The 19,744-nt window shown below is 43.3% G+C and overlaps 1 protein-coding gene across 2 annotated transcripts in view; it reads right to left on the reverse strand.

Moving 5' to 3' along the window:
* LOC139750385 (uncharacterized) overlaps positions 1-19,744 on the reverse strand; it is a 252,434-nt gene that overhangs the window by 103,736 nt on the left and 128,954 nt on the right. For both annotated transcript variants that reach the window (XM_071665120.1, XM_071665119.1), the window contains exon 2: positions 3,859-4,308. In XM_071665120.1, coding sequence (XP_071521221.1) covers positions 3,859-3,916 — 58 coding nt within the window. In that variant the 5' untranslated portion in view covers positions 3,917-4,308. The remainder of the gene's footprint in view (positions 1-3,858; positions 4,309-19,744) is intronic.

A 19,744-nucleotide genomic window follows, 5' to 3' on the forward strand; every position in this document is an offset into this window, starting at 1 on the left:
GGAACCTGGATGTTTTGGCTCTGAGTGAAACGAAGCTCAAGGGTAAAGGGGAAGAGTGGTTTGGGAATGTTCTGGGAGTAAAGTCAGGGGTTAGTGAGGGGCCAAGAGCAAGGGAAGGAGTACCACTACTCCTGAAACAGGAGTGGTGGGAGTATGTGATAGAGTGTAAGAAAGTAAAGTTCTGAAAAAGGTGAACCAATTTGTCTCAGCTGCTAATGGTGGTGCTGATCAACAACACCTGTCCCTCATTACAGGAGAGTAGAGCCGGGTTGTGTACACGACAATGTATAGATATATAAGACCGTCACTCCACTCCGCTCCGTAATTTACCAGGTCACTACACCCACACACAAGTTAGCTACACAAATCAGTAGGACGAATGCTCCCAACATTCCTGCCATGTGCTCTATACGATCAGCTAATGAATTTATTGCCATTCTTCGTAGCACTCGACCAGATGAACTCTTGGCATCACTAGATGTATCGAGTTTATTTCCTGATGTCCAGATGAACCAACTATTGTGATAAATCTCGACAATGTCAATTATCACCCATCAAGACCAGCATCATCCACGATTTTTAAAACCATACTACAAGGCCTACTGCCTGTCTGCTCGTACACTGAAGCCTCACTCCGCAGCCCAGAGGGTAAGCTGTATCATCAAGTAGAGGAAGTCGCTATAGGCTCTCCACAGAACACAACCTTCGCTGACATTTATGAACTAGGGTGTTTTAGTTACTACTAGCAGTGGTGTTAGGATGTATGCTACATTACTTCTGAGACTCTTAGTAGCCTCAGACATGAAATGGTATAATGTTCACGCATCCATGCATGATGACTGGCTATGTTAGCGGTGCTATAATCATTTAGATGTTAAGATATTGCGTCACTGCGTGCTTACGCACAGTTAATTGTCATATCATGTGGACTCGTGTCATTTTATTTCAGTATTTAACACAAGAATGTTATTGGCCTTTCCTTAGCTTACAGGAAAAGGAGTAGTCAAAGTATGCTTGGCAGTCCATCAGCCCAATTGGGTCATTAACGTCTTTATCAACAACACCGTTGGGACTAATATACCTTCAAACATTCGTATCTTTGCCTTTTGAGAAAGTGACTAATCTTTCTACATTTTCCTCAACGTCTCTAAGACCTTCGCCCCCTCACCCACCTTATGACTCATTCAACTCCCATGGTTCCATTCACTGCCACTCGGAGGCATCTCAAACATTTCACTTCCTCCAGGTTTTCTCCATTGTAATCGGTCTCATTGCATCACTGGTAACCTCAGTTCTCTTCATATTTACTCTCACCTCGTTCTTTCATACACTCTCCCAACTTCATACACCAACTTCTGCCGTGTCTTATATGAATCTGCTACCAGTACCGTGTCATCAGAAAACAGTAGACTCACCACCCAGGCCCCGTCTGATGGAATGGTACACTCTCCTTATCCCCCAACCCCTCCGCATTTCCTTCTTCCACTGCCCCTTCCATGAATATGATGACATCACACATCCCTGGCAACACTCACCCTCCTTTGCACCTACTCGCACACACGTCTTACTCTCTTCCTTAAAACTCCTCACTTCTTTTAGCAGCTTTCCTCCCACACCCTCTATTCATTAGACCTTCCACAAAGCATCTCAATCAACCATTTCATATGCTTCCTCCGGATCCAAAAAAGGACAAGGGAAACAAAAGCCCTTGGAAGCATTGGAAGTCGGGTGTATCCCAGTCTCACGATGCCGGTCAAGTGGACCCCTCAGATCCGTCTAATCCCTCTCCCCGGTGGCGCCGCTCCTAATCGGTGCTTGAGAATTAACAGATGGTTTTGGTGCATTGAATAATCAAAAACTAAACGACAGAATATATAAAGAAAATACAGACATCTATTTATGTCATGTATCGTCAAGTGTTTTGTATGAGAGAACGAGGGTGTGGGACAGAGGTTGTAGTGGTGGGTTACTGCAGTGAATAGGTATCTGAGAATGAAGTAGGTACGTAACAAACGCCGCGGTGCTGGCTCACTGCGCCTAGCGATCTGTACATGAACGTGGGTACGTAACAAACGCCGCGGTGCTGGCTTACTACGCCTAGCTATCTGGGTCTGAAAGTGGGTACGTAACAAACGCCGCGGTGCTGGGTCATTGCGCCTAGCGACCTGTGCCTGAAAGTGGGTACGTAACAAACGCCGCGGTGCTGGCTCACTGCGCCTAGCGATCTGTACATGAACGTGGGTACGTAACAAACGCCGCGGTGCTGGCTTACTACGCCTAGCTATCTGGGTCTGAAAGTGGGTACGTAACAAACGCCGCGGTGCTGGCTCATTGCGCCTAGCGACCTGTGCCTGAAAGTGGGTACGTAACAAACGCCGCGGTGCTGGCTCACTGGGTCACTGCTGCCGCCACAATCCTTCAGGCAGCAGGACCTCCCTGGGCGGTGGTGGCTGCCTCCCACCCACTACTACGAAGCAGCAGCAACTAATGCCATCTTGATTTTAAGATCATAGCGTCGTGCAACAGAACTGAGAGCTTAATACGTACTGCAAGACTAGACACACGATCAGGAAAGAAGGAGGTAGTGTAAAATTCAGTTGTCATTTGGAGTCATTTGATCCATACATACGTAATGTAAACCACAATGTCACTAGTGTCTTACCTGACACATGCCACCATGTCACTAGTGTCTTACCTGATACATGCCACTATGTCACTAGTGTCTTACCTGACACATGCCACCATGTTACTGGTGTCTTACCTGACACATGCCACCATGTTACTGGTGTCTTACCTGATGCATGCCACCATATCATTCGTGTCTTACCTGATACAAGCCACCATGTCACTGGTGTCTTACCTGATACATGCCACTATGTCACTAGTGTCTTACCTGATATATGCCACCATGTTACTGGTGTCTTACCTGACACATGCCACTATGTTACTGGTGTCTTACCTGATACATGCCACCATGCCACTGATGTTTTACCTGACACATGCCACCATGTCACTGGTGTCTTACCTGACACATGCCACCATGTTACTGGTGTCTTACCTGATACATGCCACCATGTCACTGGTGTCTTACCTGATACAAGCCACCATGTCACTGGTGTCTTACCTGATGCAAACCACCATGTCACTAGTGTCTTACCTGATACATGCCACCATGTCATTGGTGTCTTACCTGATGCATGCCACTATGTCACTGGTGTCTTACCTGATACATGCCACCATGTCACTGGTGTCCTACCTGATACATGCCACCATATAACTGGTGTCTTCCCTGATACATGCCACCATGCCACTAGTGTCTTACCTGATACATGCTACCATGTCACTGGTGTCTTCACTGATACATGCTATCATGTCACTAGTGTCTTACCTGATACATGCCACAATGTCACTGGTGTCTTACCTGATACATGCCACCATGTCATTGGTGTCTTACCTGATACACGCCACCATGTCACTGATGTCTTACCTGATACATGCCACCATGTCACTGATGTCTTACCTGATACATGCCACCATGCCACTAGTGCCTTACCTGATACATGCCACCATGTTTCTGGTGTCTTACCTGATACATGCCACCATGTTTCTGGTGTCTTACCTGATACATGCCACTAGTGCCTTACCTGATACATGCCACCATGTTACTGGTGTCTTACCTGATACATGCCACTAGTGCCTCACCTGATACATGCCACCATGTCACTGATGTCTTACCTGATACATGCCACCATGTTACTGGTGTCTTACCTGATACATGCCACCATGTTACTGGTGTCTTACCTGATACATGCCACTAGTGACTCACCTGATACATGCAACATGCCACTGGTGTCTTACCTGATACGTGCCAAATGAGGGAAACCATCGCCACGACCAGCACCCGAGATGTCTTCATGGCACCTGTGTCTTGGCCACCACGTCCTTCCTACCACGTCGTAACCTACAGTTTCTCCCGGCAATGTCTTCGCCTCCCCCACGTCCTCCCGAACACTTGCCAGACACTGGCCTGGTGACAGGTCCTCGCCTGACTCTCGCAGTGCTCTGGTTTAAGTCAAGGACGCGGGCGATGGGATGGTGAAACTTTACACACACAAACACAGTTTAATTTCCTTCTTTTCTCATCACAGAATCTGGTTGAAACGCCCTGGGTCGTTATGATCCCACTACATCCCTGGTTCTCCTCGTTGCCTCACTCCTCCTGAAGCCTTTGGCTTCTACAGGATATATTTTTCTTCAGCGGAGTCAAGGTGGCGTTGCCTGGGGCGCCACTCTACGGCACCCTGGTTCCTGTGAGGAAGAAAGACGAGTCTGGAATTATATATATATATATATATATATATATATATATATATATATATATATATATATATACAGTCACCCCCGTAACGTTATTTAATGTATGTATGACTCATGGTGAGGTGCCTGAGGATTGGCGGAATGCGTGCATAGTGCCATTGTACAAAGGCAAAGGGGATAAGAGTGAGTGCTCAAATTACAGAGGTATAAGTTTGTTGAGTATTCCTGGTAAATTATATGGGAGGGTATTGATTGAGAGGGTGAAGGCATGTACAGAGCATCAGATTGGGGAAGAGCAGTGTGGTTTCAGAAGTGGTAGAGGATGTCTGGATCAGGTGTTTGCTTTGAAGAATGTATGTGAGAAATACTTAGAAAAGCAAATGGATTTGTATGTAGCATTTATGGATCTGGAGAAGGCATATGATAGAGTTGATAGAGATGCTCTGTGGAAGGTATTAAGAATATATGGTGTGGGAGGAAAGTTGTTAGAAGCAGTGAAAAGTTTTTATCGAGGATGTAAGGCATGTGTACGTGTAGGAAGAGAGGAAAGTGATTGGTTCTCAGTGAATGTAGGTTTGCGGCAGGGGTGTGTGATGTCTCCATGGTTGTTTAATTTGTTTATGGATGGGGTTGTTAGGGAGGTGAATGCAAGAGTTTTGGAAAGAGGGGCAAGTATGAAGTCTGTTGGGGATGAGAGAGCTTGGGAAGTGAGTCAGTTGTTGTTCGCTGATGATACAGCGCTGGTGGCTGATTCATGTGAGAAACTGCAGAAGCTGGTGACTGAGTTTGGTAAAGTGTGTGGAAGAAGAAAGTTAAGAGTAAATGTGAATAAGAGCAAGGTTATTAGGTACAGTAGGGTTGAGGGTCAAGTCAATTGGGAGGTGAGTTTGAATGGAGAAAAACTGGAGGAAGTGAAGTGTTTTGGATATCTGGGAGTGGATCTGGCAGCGGATGGAACCATGGAAGCGGAAGTGGATCATAGGGTGGGGGAGGGGGCGAAAATTCTGGGAGCCTTGAAGAATGTGTGGAAGTCGAGAACATTATCTCGGAAAGCAAAAATGGGTATGTTTGAAGGAATAGTGGTTCGAACAATGTTGTATGGTTGCGAGGCGTGGGCTATGGATAGAGTTGTGCGCAGGAGGATGGATGTGCTGGAAATGAGATGTTTGAGGACAATGTGTGGTGTGAGGTGGTTTGATCGAGTAAGTAACGTAAGGGTAAGAGAGATGTGTGGAAATAAAAAGAGCGTGGTTGAGAGAGCAGAAGAGGGTGTTTTGAAATGGTTTGGGCACATGGAGAGAATGAGTGAGGAAAGATTGACCAAGAGGATATATGTGTCGGAGGTGGAGGGAACGAGGAGAAGAGGGAGACCAAATTGGAGGTGGAAGGATGGAGTGAAAAAGATTTTGTGTGATCGGGGCCTGAACATGCAGGAGGGTGAAAGGAGGGCAAGGAATAGAGTGAATTGGAGCGATGTGGTATACCGGGGTTGACGTGCTGTCAGTGGATTGAATCAAGGCATGTGAAGCGTCTGGGGTAAACCATGGAAAGCTGTGTAGGTATGTATATTTGCGTGTGTGGACGTATGTATATACATGTGTATGGGGGTGGGTTGGGCCATTTCTTTCGTCTGTTTCCTTGCGCTACCTCGCAAACGCGGGAGACAGCGGCAAAAAAAAAAAAAAAAAAAAAAAAAATATATATATATATATATATATATATATATATATATATATATATATATATATATATATTGGAAAGAATCACAATTTTGCGCGTGATCAAGATATTCCTATGAGTCCACGGGGAAAAATGAAACACGGTCACCACTGGAATCACCACTGGAAAGAAAGGATATGAAAGTTGAGTACTTTCGTTTATCACATCCTCAGATGTAAAAACGAAAGTATTCAACGTTTCAAATCTTCTTTTTCCAGTGGTGATTGTGCATATATCTCTTCACGGTGAAGTGAAGGTTCTGCTGGGCCTAGATAGATTGGAGTTGTAAGGCAGGACCAAGTGTGGTGTTGGGATTTGAATATCTTTGTTAAGTACTGGCACCTGATGAGGTGGATTGTCTCCACGTAATATGTTGTGCCACATGTATAGGAAAATTACATTAAATAAAATTGTATGAACTCCTACTGAGGTGCGATTTCACCTTCATATATATATATATATATATATATATATATATATATATATATATATATATATATATATATATATATATATATATTTTTGTTTTTCTTTCGCTGTCTCCCGCGTTTGCGAGGTAGCGCAAGGAAACAGACGAAAGAAATGGCCCAACCCACCCCCATACACATGTATATACATACGTCCACACACGCAAATATACATACCTACACAGCTTTCCATGGTTTACCCCAGACGCTTCACATGCCCTGATTCAATCCACTGACAGCACGTCAACCCCGGTATACCACATCGATTCAATTCACTCTATTCCTTGCCCTCCTTTCACCCTCCTGCATGTTCAGGCCCCGATCACACAAAATCTTTTTCACTCCATCTTTCCACCTCCAATTTGGTCTCCCACTTCTCCTCGTTCCCTCCACCTCCGACACATATATCCTCTTGGTCAATCTTTCCTCACTCATTCTCTCCATGTGGGCACATGGAGAGAATATATATATATATATATATATATATATATATATATATATATATATATATATATATATATATATATATATATATTTATAATGCACCGAAACCACAACTCTCTTTCCACATCCAGGCCCCACAAAACTTTCCAACAGGTTTACCCCAGACGCTTCACATGCCCTGGTTCAATCTATTGATAGCATGTCGACCCCGGTATACCACATCGTTCCAACTCGCTCTATTCCTGGCATGCCTTTCACCCGATCGCTCAGAATCTTTTTCACTCCATCCTTCCATCTCCAATTTGGTCTCCCACTTCTCCTCGTTCTCTCTACCTCTGACTCATATATCCTCTTTGTCAATCTTTCCTCTCTCATTCTCTTCATGTGACCAAACCATTTCAATACACCCTATTCTGCTCTCTCAACCACACTCTTTTTATTACCACACATCTCTCTTACCCTATTATTACTTACTCGATCAAACCACCTCACACCACAAATAGTCCTCAAATATTTCATTTCCAACACATCCACCCTCCTCCGCACAACCTTATTTATAGCCCATGCCTCGCAACCATATAACATTGTTGGAACCACTATTCCTTCAAACATACCCAATTTAACTCTCCGAGATAAAAGTTCTCGCCTTCCACACATTCTTCAACGCTCCCAGAACCTTCGTCCCCTCTCCCACCCTATGACTCAATTCCGCTTCCATGGTTCCATATGCTGCTAAATCCACTCCCAGATATCTAAAACACTTCAGTTTCTCCAGTTTTTCTCCATTCAAACTTACTTCCCAACTGACTTGCCACTCAACCCTACTGAACCTAATAACCTTGCTCTCATTCACATTTACTTTCAGCTTTCCTCTTTCACACACTTTACAAAACTCAGTCACCGACTTCTGCAGTTTCTCATCCAAATCAGCCACCAGAGCTGTATCATCAGCGAACAATGACTCACTTCCCAAGCCCTCTCATCCTCAAAAGGCTACATACTTGCCCCTCTCTCCAAAACTCTTGCATTCACCTCCCTAACATACCCATCCATAAAACAAATTAACATTATATATATATATATATATATATATATATATATATGATCACTCCAAGATCTTCTCTGAAAGAGTCCTGATGTTACCTACGACGTCTTTCTAAGGTTCCTGTAGCCCAAGACTGCACTATTTCCATACTAAGGTCATCCGGGAAGAAATATCACCAGACTTAATTAACTTTCAAGGGAACCTCGACAGACTGCAAAGTATGACGGATAAATTTCAACCTGGGTAAGTGTAATGAAGGAACGCAGCGAAAGGAGTCCTCGATATGTATAGTGTCTAGCAAGAAGTAAGCTTCAGGAGTGTGTGTGTGTGTGTGTGTGTGTGTGTGTGTGTGTGTGTGTGTGTGTACGAGGAATGTGGGAGTTGAAATCGTCTCTAATCTGTCGCCAGAGTCCGACTTCAGGAAAACAGTGAGGAAGACAATCCACCTGCTGGCAAATATTAGCACTGCATTCAAGTGCACTGGATAAGGAAATATGGAGGAAGTTATTCATATCCTGCATTACGCCGAGGGAGAATGTGCTTCTCAAGTGTCTGGTGACTGCGCTTTGAGAAAGACGGAGAAAGTCCAGAAGAAAGCAACAAAGATCGTGCCCGAATTAAGAGAGTTGAGTTACAGGGCGGCTAAACCTGTCCGACGTGGAGAACATTAATCGTTATCTAATGATAACTTTTAAGATTTTACACCAGTTTTACGACGCACAGAGTGAAGTGTTCTTCGAAAAATGCAACGACAGAACAGCGCAAGGCCATTAGATCACGCAAGAAATTTGTTGGAAACACACGCGAGGAAATATTTCTATAGCAAAAGAGTGGTGGACGAGTGGAAGGAAGGAAATAAGGAAATTTTGAGTAAAGTTGTCTGATCGAGGCGACAGCACAAGAGTCTGGGTAACACGGGTGGAGAGTTCCCTCCCCACACACACACAGTATAAAAGTTGGTGATTACACAGAGGTAAACACACGCGCACATAACATTACACAACTAACAACAGTGTTGTCGGACACCAGACACAGCGGAGCTGTTATTCCAGGCTTTGAGGCAGACCACATAGGTGGCAAGAGAGAGAGAAAAAAAGAATTAAACAAACACCATTTATAAAGTTAGTGGCAATAAAACAATAAAGCTAAGGAAAGAGAGGAGAGGGGGAGTTTAATCGCTACAAAGCCAGGGGGAACCGACAGGACAGCGAAAAGAACAAATGGAGTCATATGGATTTAAACTGGGGCAGCAAGGGAACAAAACAGCTTTATTTGAAACGAAGAAGATTAAAAAGACGGGACAAGGGAACCCCCATGCAATGGTCGGATTAACCTGACTGATATAGAGAGTAACAGTAAGGCTGAAGTGCTGGGGGCTGGCAAGGGAAAGGTGTTAAAGTCAGACGAACATCTAAGGTAACAAAGAGACAAAAATGGGACTACAGCATTACAACTGAACTTAATTACGAACAGACAAAATGCTGAAGTATATCGTTAGGTAGATTACCAAGAACAGTCAGGCCCACTGGCAGTAGTGAGGAGCTGAAAATATAAGAAGAGAGAACTTGATAGGCTACAGGAGACAACGTAAGATGAACAACACCAGAATGAAGGATGATAGGCTGCAGGAGACAACATAAAACGACACCTAAACAAAGTAATGGAAGAAAACACAGGGGCACCTCAAAGACGCATATATATATATATATATATATATATATATATATATATATATATATATATATATATATATATATATATATATTATTCATTATACTTTGTCGCTGTCTCCCGCGTTAGCGAGGTGGCGCAAGGAAACATACAAAAGAATGGCCCAACCCACCCACATATACATGTATATACATACACGCCCACATAAGCACACATACATACCTATACATTTCAACGTATACATACATATACATACACAGACATATACATATATACACATGTAAAGATTCATACTTGCTGCCTTTATTCATTCCCGCCGCCACCCCACCACACATGAAATAGCATTCCCCCCTCCTCCCAGCGAGGTAGCGCTAGGAAAAGACAAAAGGCCACATTCGTTCATACTCAGTCTCTAGCTGTCATGTATAATGCACCGAAACCACAGCTCCCTTTCCACATCCAAGCCCCACAGAACTTTCCATGGTTTGCCACAGACGCTTCACATGCCCTGGTTCAATCCAATGACAGCACGCCAACCCCGGTATACCACAACGTTCCAATTCACTCTATTCCTTGCACGCCTTTCACCCTCCTGTATGTTCAGGCCCCGATCGCTCAAGATCTTTTTCACTCCATCCTTCCACTTCCAATTTGGTCTCCTACTTCTCCTCGTTCCCTTCACAGCTGACACATATATCCTCTTTATCAATCTTTCCTCACTCATTCTCTTCATGTGACCAAACCATCTCAATACACCCTCATCTGCTCTCTCAACCACACTCTCCCTTTGACCACACATCTCTCTTACCCTTTCATTACTTACTCGATCAAACCACCTCACACCACATATTGTCCTCAAACACCTCATTTCCAACACATCTACCCTCCGCACAACCATATCTATAGCCCATGCCTTACAACCATATAACATTGTTGGAACCACTATTCCTTCAAACATACCCATTTTTGCTTTCCAAGATAATGTTTTCGCCTTCCACACATTCTTCAACGCTCCCAGAACCTTAGCCCCTCTCCTACCTTGTGACTCACTTCCGCTTCCATGGTTCCATCCGCTGCTAAATGCACTCCTAGATATCTAAAACGCTTCCTCCAGTTTTTCTCCATTCAAACTTACCTCCCAATTGATTTGTCTCCCTCAACCCCACTGTACCTAATAATCTTGCTCTTATTCACATTTACTTTCAGCTATCTTCTTTCACACACTTTACCAATCTCGGTCACCAGCTGCTGCAGATTCTCACCCGAATCAGCCACCAGCGTTGTATCATCAGCGAACAACAACTCACTCACTTCCCCAGCCCTCTCATCGACAGCAGACTGCATACTTGCCCCTCTCTCCAAAACTCTTGTATTCACCTTCCTAACAACCCCATCCATAAACAAATTAAAAAATCATGGAGACATCACGCACCCCTGCCGCAAACCGACATTCACTGGGAACCAATCATTTTCCTCTCTTCCTACTAGTACACATGCCTTATATTCTCGATAAAAACTTTTCACTGCTTCCAGCATCTCACCTCCCACACCCTATACTCTTAATACCTTCCACAGAGCATCTCTATCAACTCTATCCTATGCCTTCTCCAGATCCATAAATGCTACATACAAATCCATCTGTTTTTCTAAGTATTTCTCACATACATTCTTCAAAGCAAACACCTGATCCACACATCCTCTACTACTTCTGAAACCTCATTGCTCTTCCCCAATCTGATGCTCTGTACATGCCTGGACCCTCTCAATCAATACCCTTCCATATAATTCCCAGGAATACTAAACAAACTTTACGGAAGATGAAAGCCGGCAAAGCAGCAGGTTTGGATGGCATTGTAGTGGAATTTATCAAAAAAGGGGGTGACTGTATTGTTGACTGGTTGGTAAGGTTACTTAATGTATGTATGACTCATGGTGAGGTGCCTGAGGATTGGCGGAATGCTTGCATAGTGCCATTGTACAAAGGCAAAGGGGATAAGAGTGAGTGCTCAAATTACAGAGGTATAAGTTTGTTGATTATTCCTGGTAAATTATATGGGAGGGTATTGATTGAGAGGGTGAAGGCATGTACAGAGCATCAGATTGGGGAAGAGCAGTGTGGTTTCAGAAGTGGTAGAGGATGTGTAGATCAGGTGTTTGCTTTGAAGAATGTATACGAGAAATACTTAGAAAAACAAATGGATTTGTATGCAGCATTTATGGATCTGGAGAAGGCATATGATAGAGTTGATAGAGATGCTCTGTGGAAGGTATTAAGAATATATGGGGTGGGAGGCAAGTTGTTAGAAGCAGTGAAAAGTTTTTATCGAGGATGTAAGGCATGTGTACGTGTAGGAAGAGAGGAAAGTGATTGGTTCTCAGTGAATGTAGGTTTGCGGCAGGGGTGTGTGATGTCTCCATGGTTGTTTAATTTGTTTATGGATGGGGTTGTTAGGGAGGTGAATGCAAGAGTTTTGGAAAGAGGGGCAAGTATGCAGTCTGTTGTGGATGAGACAGCTTGGGAAGTGAGTCATTTGTTGTTCGTTGATGATACAGCGCTGGTGGCTGATTCATGTAAGAAACTGCAGAAGCTGGTGACTGAGTTTGGTAAAGTGTGTGAAAGAAGAAAGTTAAGAGTAAATGTGAATAAGAGCAAGGTTATTAGGTACAGTTGAGGGTCAAGTCAATTGGGAGGTAAGTTTGAATGGAGAAAAGCTGGAGGAAGTGAAGTGTTTTAGATATCTGGGAGTGGATCTGGCAGCGGATGGAACCATGGAAGCGGAAGTGAATCATAGGGTGGGGGAGGGGGCGAAAATTCTGGGAGCCTTAAAGAATGTTTGGAAGTCGAGAACATTATCTCGGAAAGCAAAAATGGGTATGTTTGAAGGAATAGTGGTTCCAACAATGTTGTATGGTTGCGAGGCGTGGGCTATGGATAGAGTTGTGCGCAGGAGAGTGGATGTGCTGGAAATGAGATGTTTGAGGACAATATGTGGTGTGAGATGGTTTGATCGAGTAAGTAATATAAGGGTGAGAGAGATGTGTGGAAATAAAAAGAGTGTGGTTGAGAGAGCAGAAGAGGGTGTTTTGAAATGGTTTGGTCACATGGAGAGAATGAGTAGGGAAAGATTGACCAAGAGGATATATGTGTCAGAGGTGGAGGGAACGAGGAGGAGTGGGAGACCAAATTGGAGGTGGAAAGATGGAGTGAAAAAGATTTTGAGTGATCGGGGCCTGAACATGCAGGAGGGTGAAGGGCGTGCAAGGAATAGAGTGAATTGGAACGATGTGGTATACCGGGGTCGACGAGCTGTCAATGGATTGAACCAGGGCATGTGAAGCGTCTGGGGTAAACCATCCAAAGTGTGTGGGGCCTGGATGTGGAAAGGGAGCAGTGGTTTCGGTGCATTATTACACGACAGCTAGAGACTGAGTGTGAACGAATGGGGCCTTTGGTGTTTTTCCTAGCGCTACCTCGCACACACGAGGGGGGAGGGGGTTGTTATTCCATGTGTGGCGAGGTGGCGATGGGAACAAATAAAGACAGACAGTATGAATTATGTACATGTGTATATATGTATATGTCTGTGTGTGTATATATATGTGTACATTGAGATGTATAGGTATGTATATTGTGCGTGTGTGGACATGTATGTATATACATGTGTATGTGGGCGGGTTGGGCCATTCTTTCGTCTGTTTCCTTGCGCTATCTCGCTAACGCGGGAGACAGCGATAAAGCAAAATAAATGAATATAAATACTAAACAAACTTATACCTCTGTAATTTGAACACTCACCTTTATCTCCTTTGCCTTTGTACAATGGCACCATGCATGCATTCTGCCAATCCTCAGGTATTTCTCCATGAACCATACATACACTGAATGTCCTCACCAACCAGTCAACTACAGTCACCCCCTTTTTTAATATATTCCACTGCAATACTATTCAAACCCGTCGTCTTGCTGGCTTTCATCTTCCGCAAAGCTTTCACTACCTCTTCCCCTTTCTTAACCACAGGGAAATGAAGCACGATACGTTCCCAAGTGTACTCTCGTGTAATGATCACATCATCATGGAATATACAAGACAGAAATAAAGAAATATAAGTCAGTTGATATACAGCGAAGAGCCGTAGCCAGCACACCATTTGGTATACAAGTGACTACCCTAATGAAGGTCGGGCGCGTTCAAGTCTGGTAACATGCGTATTATGAATATCTATAAAGTGGACAAGAAAGGTGAACTAACTATCTAAAAATATTGTCAGCAATAAAGCTATCCAATTCGTACAGACCTTCACTACTATCGATGTTATTCTTTGGGTATTTAATGATAGACGACTCAATGATATTTTTCGTGGTACAAGACTTAGTTAATAACCGAGGTGGCATTGCTCCAATCAATACAATAATCATTATTTCTAACATAATTAGATAAGGCATTTGATTCTGTTCCTGCTCTTATACTATAGATATTGCTTTAGCCAAACAGAGATTCATACTAGGCTGTCCTACATAAAACATATCACAATTTTTGCAGAGTACTCCATAAACACATTATGCAGAACTTTCTAGTGAGTTCTTGATTATGATATTCTTTATAGTATTGTTGTTGCTTGAAACAATACTTACATCAAAGAATTTAAGCAACATGGGAAGTAAAGATAGATTATTACTAAAAGGGAGAACTAAAAGGTTTCTGGGGTCAAGGGGAGGTCTAGGTTTAACTCTATGAAATGATTTCTTTGCAACTTGAGGGATTTATCAATGAAAGATCTAAGATACTTCAACTTGGATCCAATAGAATGTATCTTTTAAACTCATTATCAATAAACTCTGGACTGCATAGAAGTAATATCCGAAGGAACATAGACCGGAATGATGATCATTCAACTCTGTCATGTTGAGCTGAGTAATAACTGATATATGAGCACACACTGGTAGGTTTTCAGTCCATTTATGGCACGTTGAATCCAGTATACTACATCGTTTCTATTCATTTATTCCGTGCACGCCTTTTACCTTCTTGCATGCTCAGGCCCCGATCGCTCAAAATCTTTTTCACTCCATCTTCCCATCTCCAATTTGGTCTCCCGGTTCCCCTTGTTCCCTCCACTTCTGACACATATATCATCGTCAACATTTCCTCACCCGTTTTCTCCATATGTCCAAACCATGTCAACAAACCCTCTTCTGCTCTCTCAACCACACACTTTTTTTTTCCGCACATTTCTCTTACTCTTTCATTACTTACTCGATCAAAATGCCTCACACCACATATTATCCTCAGACATCTTATTTCTAATACATCCACCCTCCTCTGCACAGCCCTGTCCATACCCGACGCCTCGCAACCATTGTTGGAAATATTCTTTCAAACATACACATTCTTGCTCTCCGATATAGCGTGCTCTCTTTCACACATTCTTCATCGCTCTCAGAACCTTCGGCCCCTCCCCATCCTATGATTCACTTCCGCTTCCATGGTTCCATTTGCTGTCAAGTCCACTCCCAGATATCCAAAACACTTCACTTCCTTTAATTTTTCTCGTTCAAACTTACCTCCCAACTAACTTGTCCCTCAACTCTGCTAAACCTAATAACCTTGCTTTTACTTTCACATTTACTCTCAGCTTTCACCTTTCACACACTTTTCCAAACTCAGTCACCAGCTTCTGCAGTTTCTCACTCATATCAGGCACCAGTGCTGTATCATCACCAAACGACAACTAACTCACTTTCCAGGCCTTCTCATCCTTACCAGACTGCATACTCGCTCCTCACCCCCAAGACTCTTGCATCTACCTCCCCCACCACCCCATCCATAAACAAGCTAAACAACAATAGTGACATCAGAAACCCTTGCCACACACCACCCTTCACCGGGAACAACTCTTACTCTCCTCTCCTACTTGCACACCGCTTCCAGCAACTCGCCTCCAACACCATATATTCCTATGACCTTCCACAAAGCATCTCCATCAACCCCATAACACACCTTTTCCAGATACATAAATGTCACATACATATTCACCTGCTTTTCTAAGTATTTTTCACACACATTCTTTAAAGCAAACACCTGATCCACACATCCTCTGCCGCTTCCGAGACCACACTGCTCCGCACAGTCTGATGCTCTGTACATGTCTTCACCCACTCAATCAATACCGTCCCATACAATATACCAGGTACATTCAACAAACTTACGCCTCTGTAGTTTGATCATTCACTTTAAACCCTATTGCTTTTATACAATGGCACTATACATGCATTCCGCCAGTCTTCAGACACTTCACCATGATCCATACACGCAATGAATATCCTTACCAACCAATCAACGACAAAGTCATCCCCTTTCTTCATAATTTCAACTGCGATACCATCCACTCCTGCTGCTTTGCCGGGTGTCATCTTGTGCAAGGCTTTCACCACCTCTTCCCTCTTCACCAAACCACTCTCCATGACTCTCTCACTCCGCATACCATGCCGATCTAAACACCCTACACTTTATCATCAAACATTCACCAATCCTTCAAAATAATCTATCTCCTTATCACCTCATCACTACCTGTTATCACTTCCCTTTTTGGCCCCTTCACCGGTGTTCCCATTTGTTCTCCTTTCTTTGGCACATTCCAAAACATCTTTCATTCTCCCTAAAATGTAATAATGCCCTCTCTCCCCAACTCTCTTTTGCCCTCTTCTTCAACTCTTGTACCTTTCTCTTGACCTGCCGCTTTCTGTTATACATCTTCCAATCATCTGCACTCTTTCCTTGCAAGTATCGCCCAAACGCCTTTCTTTTCTCTTTCATTAGCAACTTTACTTCTTCATCCCAACACTCTACCTTTTCTAATCTGCCAATCTCCCATCTTCCTCATGCCACATGCATCTCTTGGACATGCCATCACTACTTCCCTAAATACCTATCATTTGTCAACCGCTCCCCTTGCTTCATTTGCTCTCACTTTTTGCCATTCTACGCTCAGTGTCTCCTGGTATTTGTTTACACAAGTCTCCTTTTCAGGCTCACTTACTCTCACCACTCTTTTCTCCCCAACATTGCCGCCTCCTTTCCGGAAACCTTTGTAAAATCTTCACCCTTGCCTCTGAAAGCTAGTGATTAGACATCCCAGCAGCTGTCCCTCGCAGCACATCTACATCCAAAAGTTTCTCTTTTACACTCTTCTCAATAAAAACGTAATCTTATAATGTCCGATGACCATCTGTCCAACTCATATACGTATACTTGTGTATATATCTCTTTTTAAAGCAGGTAATCCCAAGCAGTAGTCTTTTTTCAGTATACAACTCCACAAGTAGTTCACCATTCCCATTCATAAGGCTGAATACCCCATGCACACTAGTTACACCCTTAGCAGCCATATTACTTAACTTCGCATTTACATCACCCATCAATAATACCAGGTCACGTGCACCAAACTTCTGACACACTCACTCATTTGTTCTCAAAAAACTTGCCACTCATGGCCGGGTGCATAAACACCAATAATCACCCATCTCTTGCCATCCACTTTCAGTTTTACCCACATCAATCTAGAATTTACTTCTTTACGCTACTACATACTCCCACAACACTTGCGTCAGGAGTATTGCTACTCCTTCCTTACCTCTTGTCCTCTCACCAATCTCTGATTTTCCTCACAAACGTTTTCAAACCCTTTACCCTCAAGCTTCGTCTCACTGAGTCAGAACATCCAGGTATCTTTCCTCAAACATACTACCTATCTTTTCTTTCTTCTCATCTTGGTTACATTCACACACATTCAGACACCCCAGTCTGAGCCTTCGAGGAGGATGCGCACTGTTCGCTTGTCTCCTTTTTCCTGTTTCCTCTTTTAGAAATTCAAATAAAAGAAGGAGAGAGTTTCCAATCCCCCCTTCCCTTTGGGTCGCCTTTTTCGACACGCAGGGAATGCAGAGGTAGAATTCTTTCTCTCTTACTTGAGGTATATATGTATGGAAGTAGAGAACGTTATCTCGGAGCAAAAATGGATATGTTTGAAGGAATAGTAGTTCCAACAATATCATGCACTAGTGTGAGTTAGATTTCTCCCACCATCTGTCTGACCATTGCGCTAGTCAATGAAGAATTTTTTGAATCCTTTCTCAGCCTCCAGGTGATGTTTGGAAATACCAGATATGGGAGTTGAGGACGAGTCAAAACAACAGGACGAAAATTGGATGGGTTAGGACGGCCTTCCTCGTCATGGATGGAATGTACCAGAACATGTTCCCATCCAGACGGAAAAGACATGACTGTCTACAGAAGCGGAATAGACGAGCCAGCGCAGGAACAAGTTCGGAAGCTCACTCTTTCAGAACATGAAGATGAATGCCATCTGGTGTCGAGAGAGAGGAAAATAGCTTTCGGACAGTACGGAAAGAGATAACTATATTTCCTTCCATTTCATGACTATGATTAACGAAATGATCGTCACCTCTGTTCATACTGTACGACTATTACGTCACGCTGAAACATTTTTCAAACACCTTAATTCATTTCTATCGAGAAATTTGCATTTTGTCATAGGCTGTGTAGCCCGTGTTGGAGTGAGGAGGTGGCGTCGGGGTTACTGGACGTTCCTACACAGGGTCGTCCCTAGCTACAGATTGGCCAGGTGTTGGCCTGACACAAAGCACATATATCTAGACGACCCCGTGCCTCCCTAAACTCCAGACCATTACCCTTGAGGAGAACACATAAAACTTCGGGACGAGGCCATCTTTTTTGAGCAATGAGGAAACGCTTATGAAATATTCTATATCGTACAGGAGTTAGTGGCGCCTGTAGCGAGTGTCATGAAGAACGTAGAGAGTAATTGTAGAATAAAACTGGTTCATAAGAACACTCAGACAACATGATGAGACGTGACACGGTTGTGCCCTGTTGTGACACCTCCGGCAGTATATAAACACACACACACACACACACACACACACACACACACACACACACACACACACACACACACACACACACACAAACACACACACACACACACACACACACACACACACACACATATCATCCTTGGGGATAGGGGAGAAAGAATACTTCCCACGTATTTCCTGCGTGTCGTAAAAGGCGACTAAAAGGGTAGGGAGCGGGGGGCTGAAAATCCTCCCCTTTCGTTTTTTTGATTTTTCAAAAGAAGGAACAGAGAAGGGGGTCAGGTGAGGATATTCCCTCAAAGGCCCAGTCCTCTGTTCTTAACGCTACCTCCCTAACGCAGGAAATGGCGAATAGTATGAAAGAATATATATATATACAACTAACCATTTTGACAATTTATATGTGATGGAGCCAACTGAACTCGCTATACGTCTTGCTGGAAAATTCTGTTCAGTAGGCTCCATCACATACAAATTGTCAAAATGGTTAGTTTCTTTATTAAGCCCTTTAGTAGGTAAGGTATCAAATCATATATATATATATATATATATATATATATATATATATATATATATATATATATATATATATATATATATATATTCCTATATTTATGTATTGATCACACTAGACAATGATGAAAGTTATGAAGGTGAAATAGCACTTCAGTAGGAGTTCACACAATTTTATTTAACACGTAATTTTTCTATACATGTGGCACGACATGTTTCGTGGCGATAATCTACCTCGTCAGGTGCCAGTACTTAAAGTTATTTAAATCCTAACATTACACTTGAGTTCCGCCGTTTATCACCAATCAGGACATTGGTTGCTCTGTACTGATTGGTGTTGGAAGGCGGAACTCAAGTGTAATGTTCGGATTTAAATAACTTTAAGTACTGGCACCTGACGAGGTAGACTGTCTCCACGAAACATGTCGTGCCACAGGAAACAGCATCGCTAACCACCTGCTTCAGCGAGGGACCACCAGGAAAACAGACAAAAAAGGCCACATTCGTTCACACTCAGTCTCTAACTGTCATGTGTGATGCACCGAAACCATACGCATCCAGGCCCAACAGACTACTCTATGGCTTACCAGACGTTCCACATGCCCTGGTTCAGTCCGTTGGCAGCAACTCAACCCCGGTATACTACATTAT

Source organism: Panulirus ornatus, chromosome 9 (assembly GCF_036320965.1).
Source record: "Panulirus ornatus isolate Po-2019 chromosome 9, ASM3632096v1, whole genome shotgun sequence".
Lineage (NCBI taxonomy): Eukaryota > Metazoa > Arthropoda > Malacostraca > Decapoda > Palinuridae > Panulirus > Panulirus ornatus.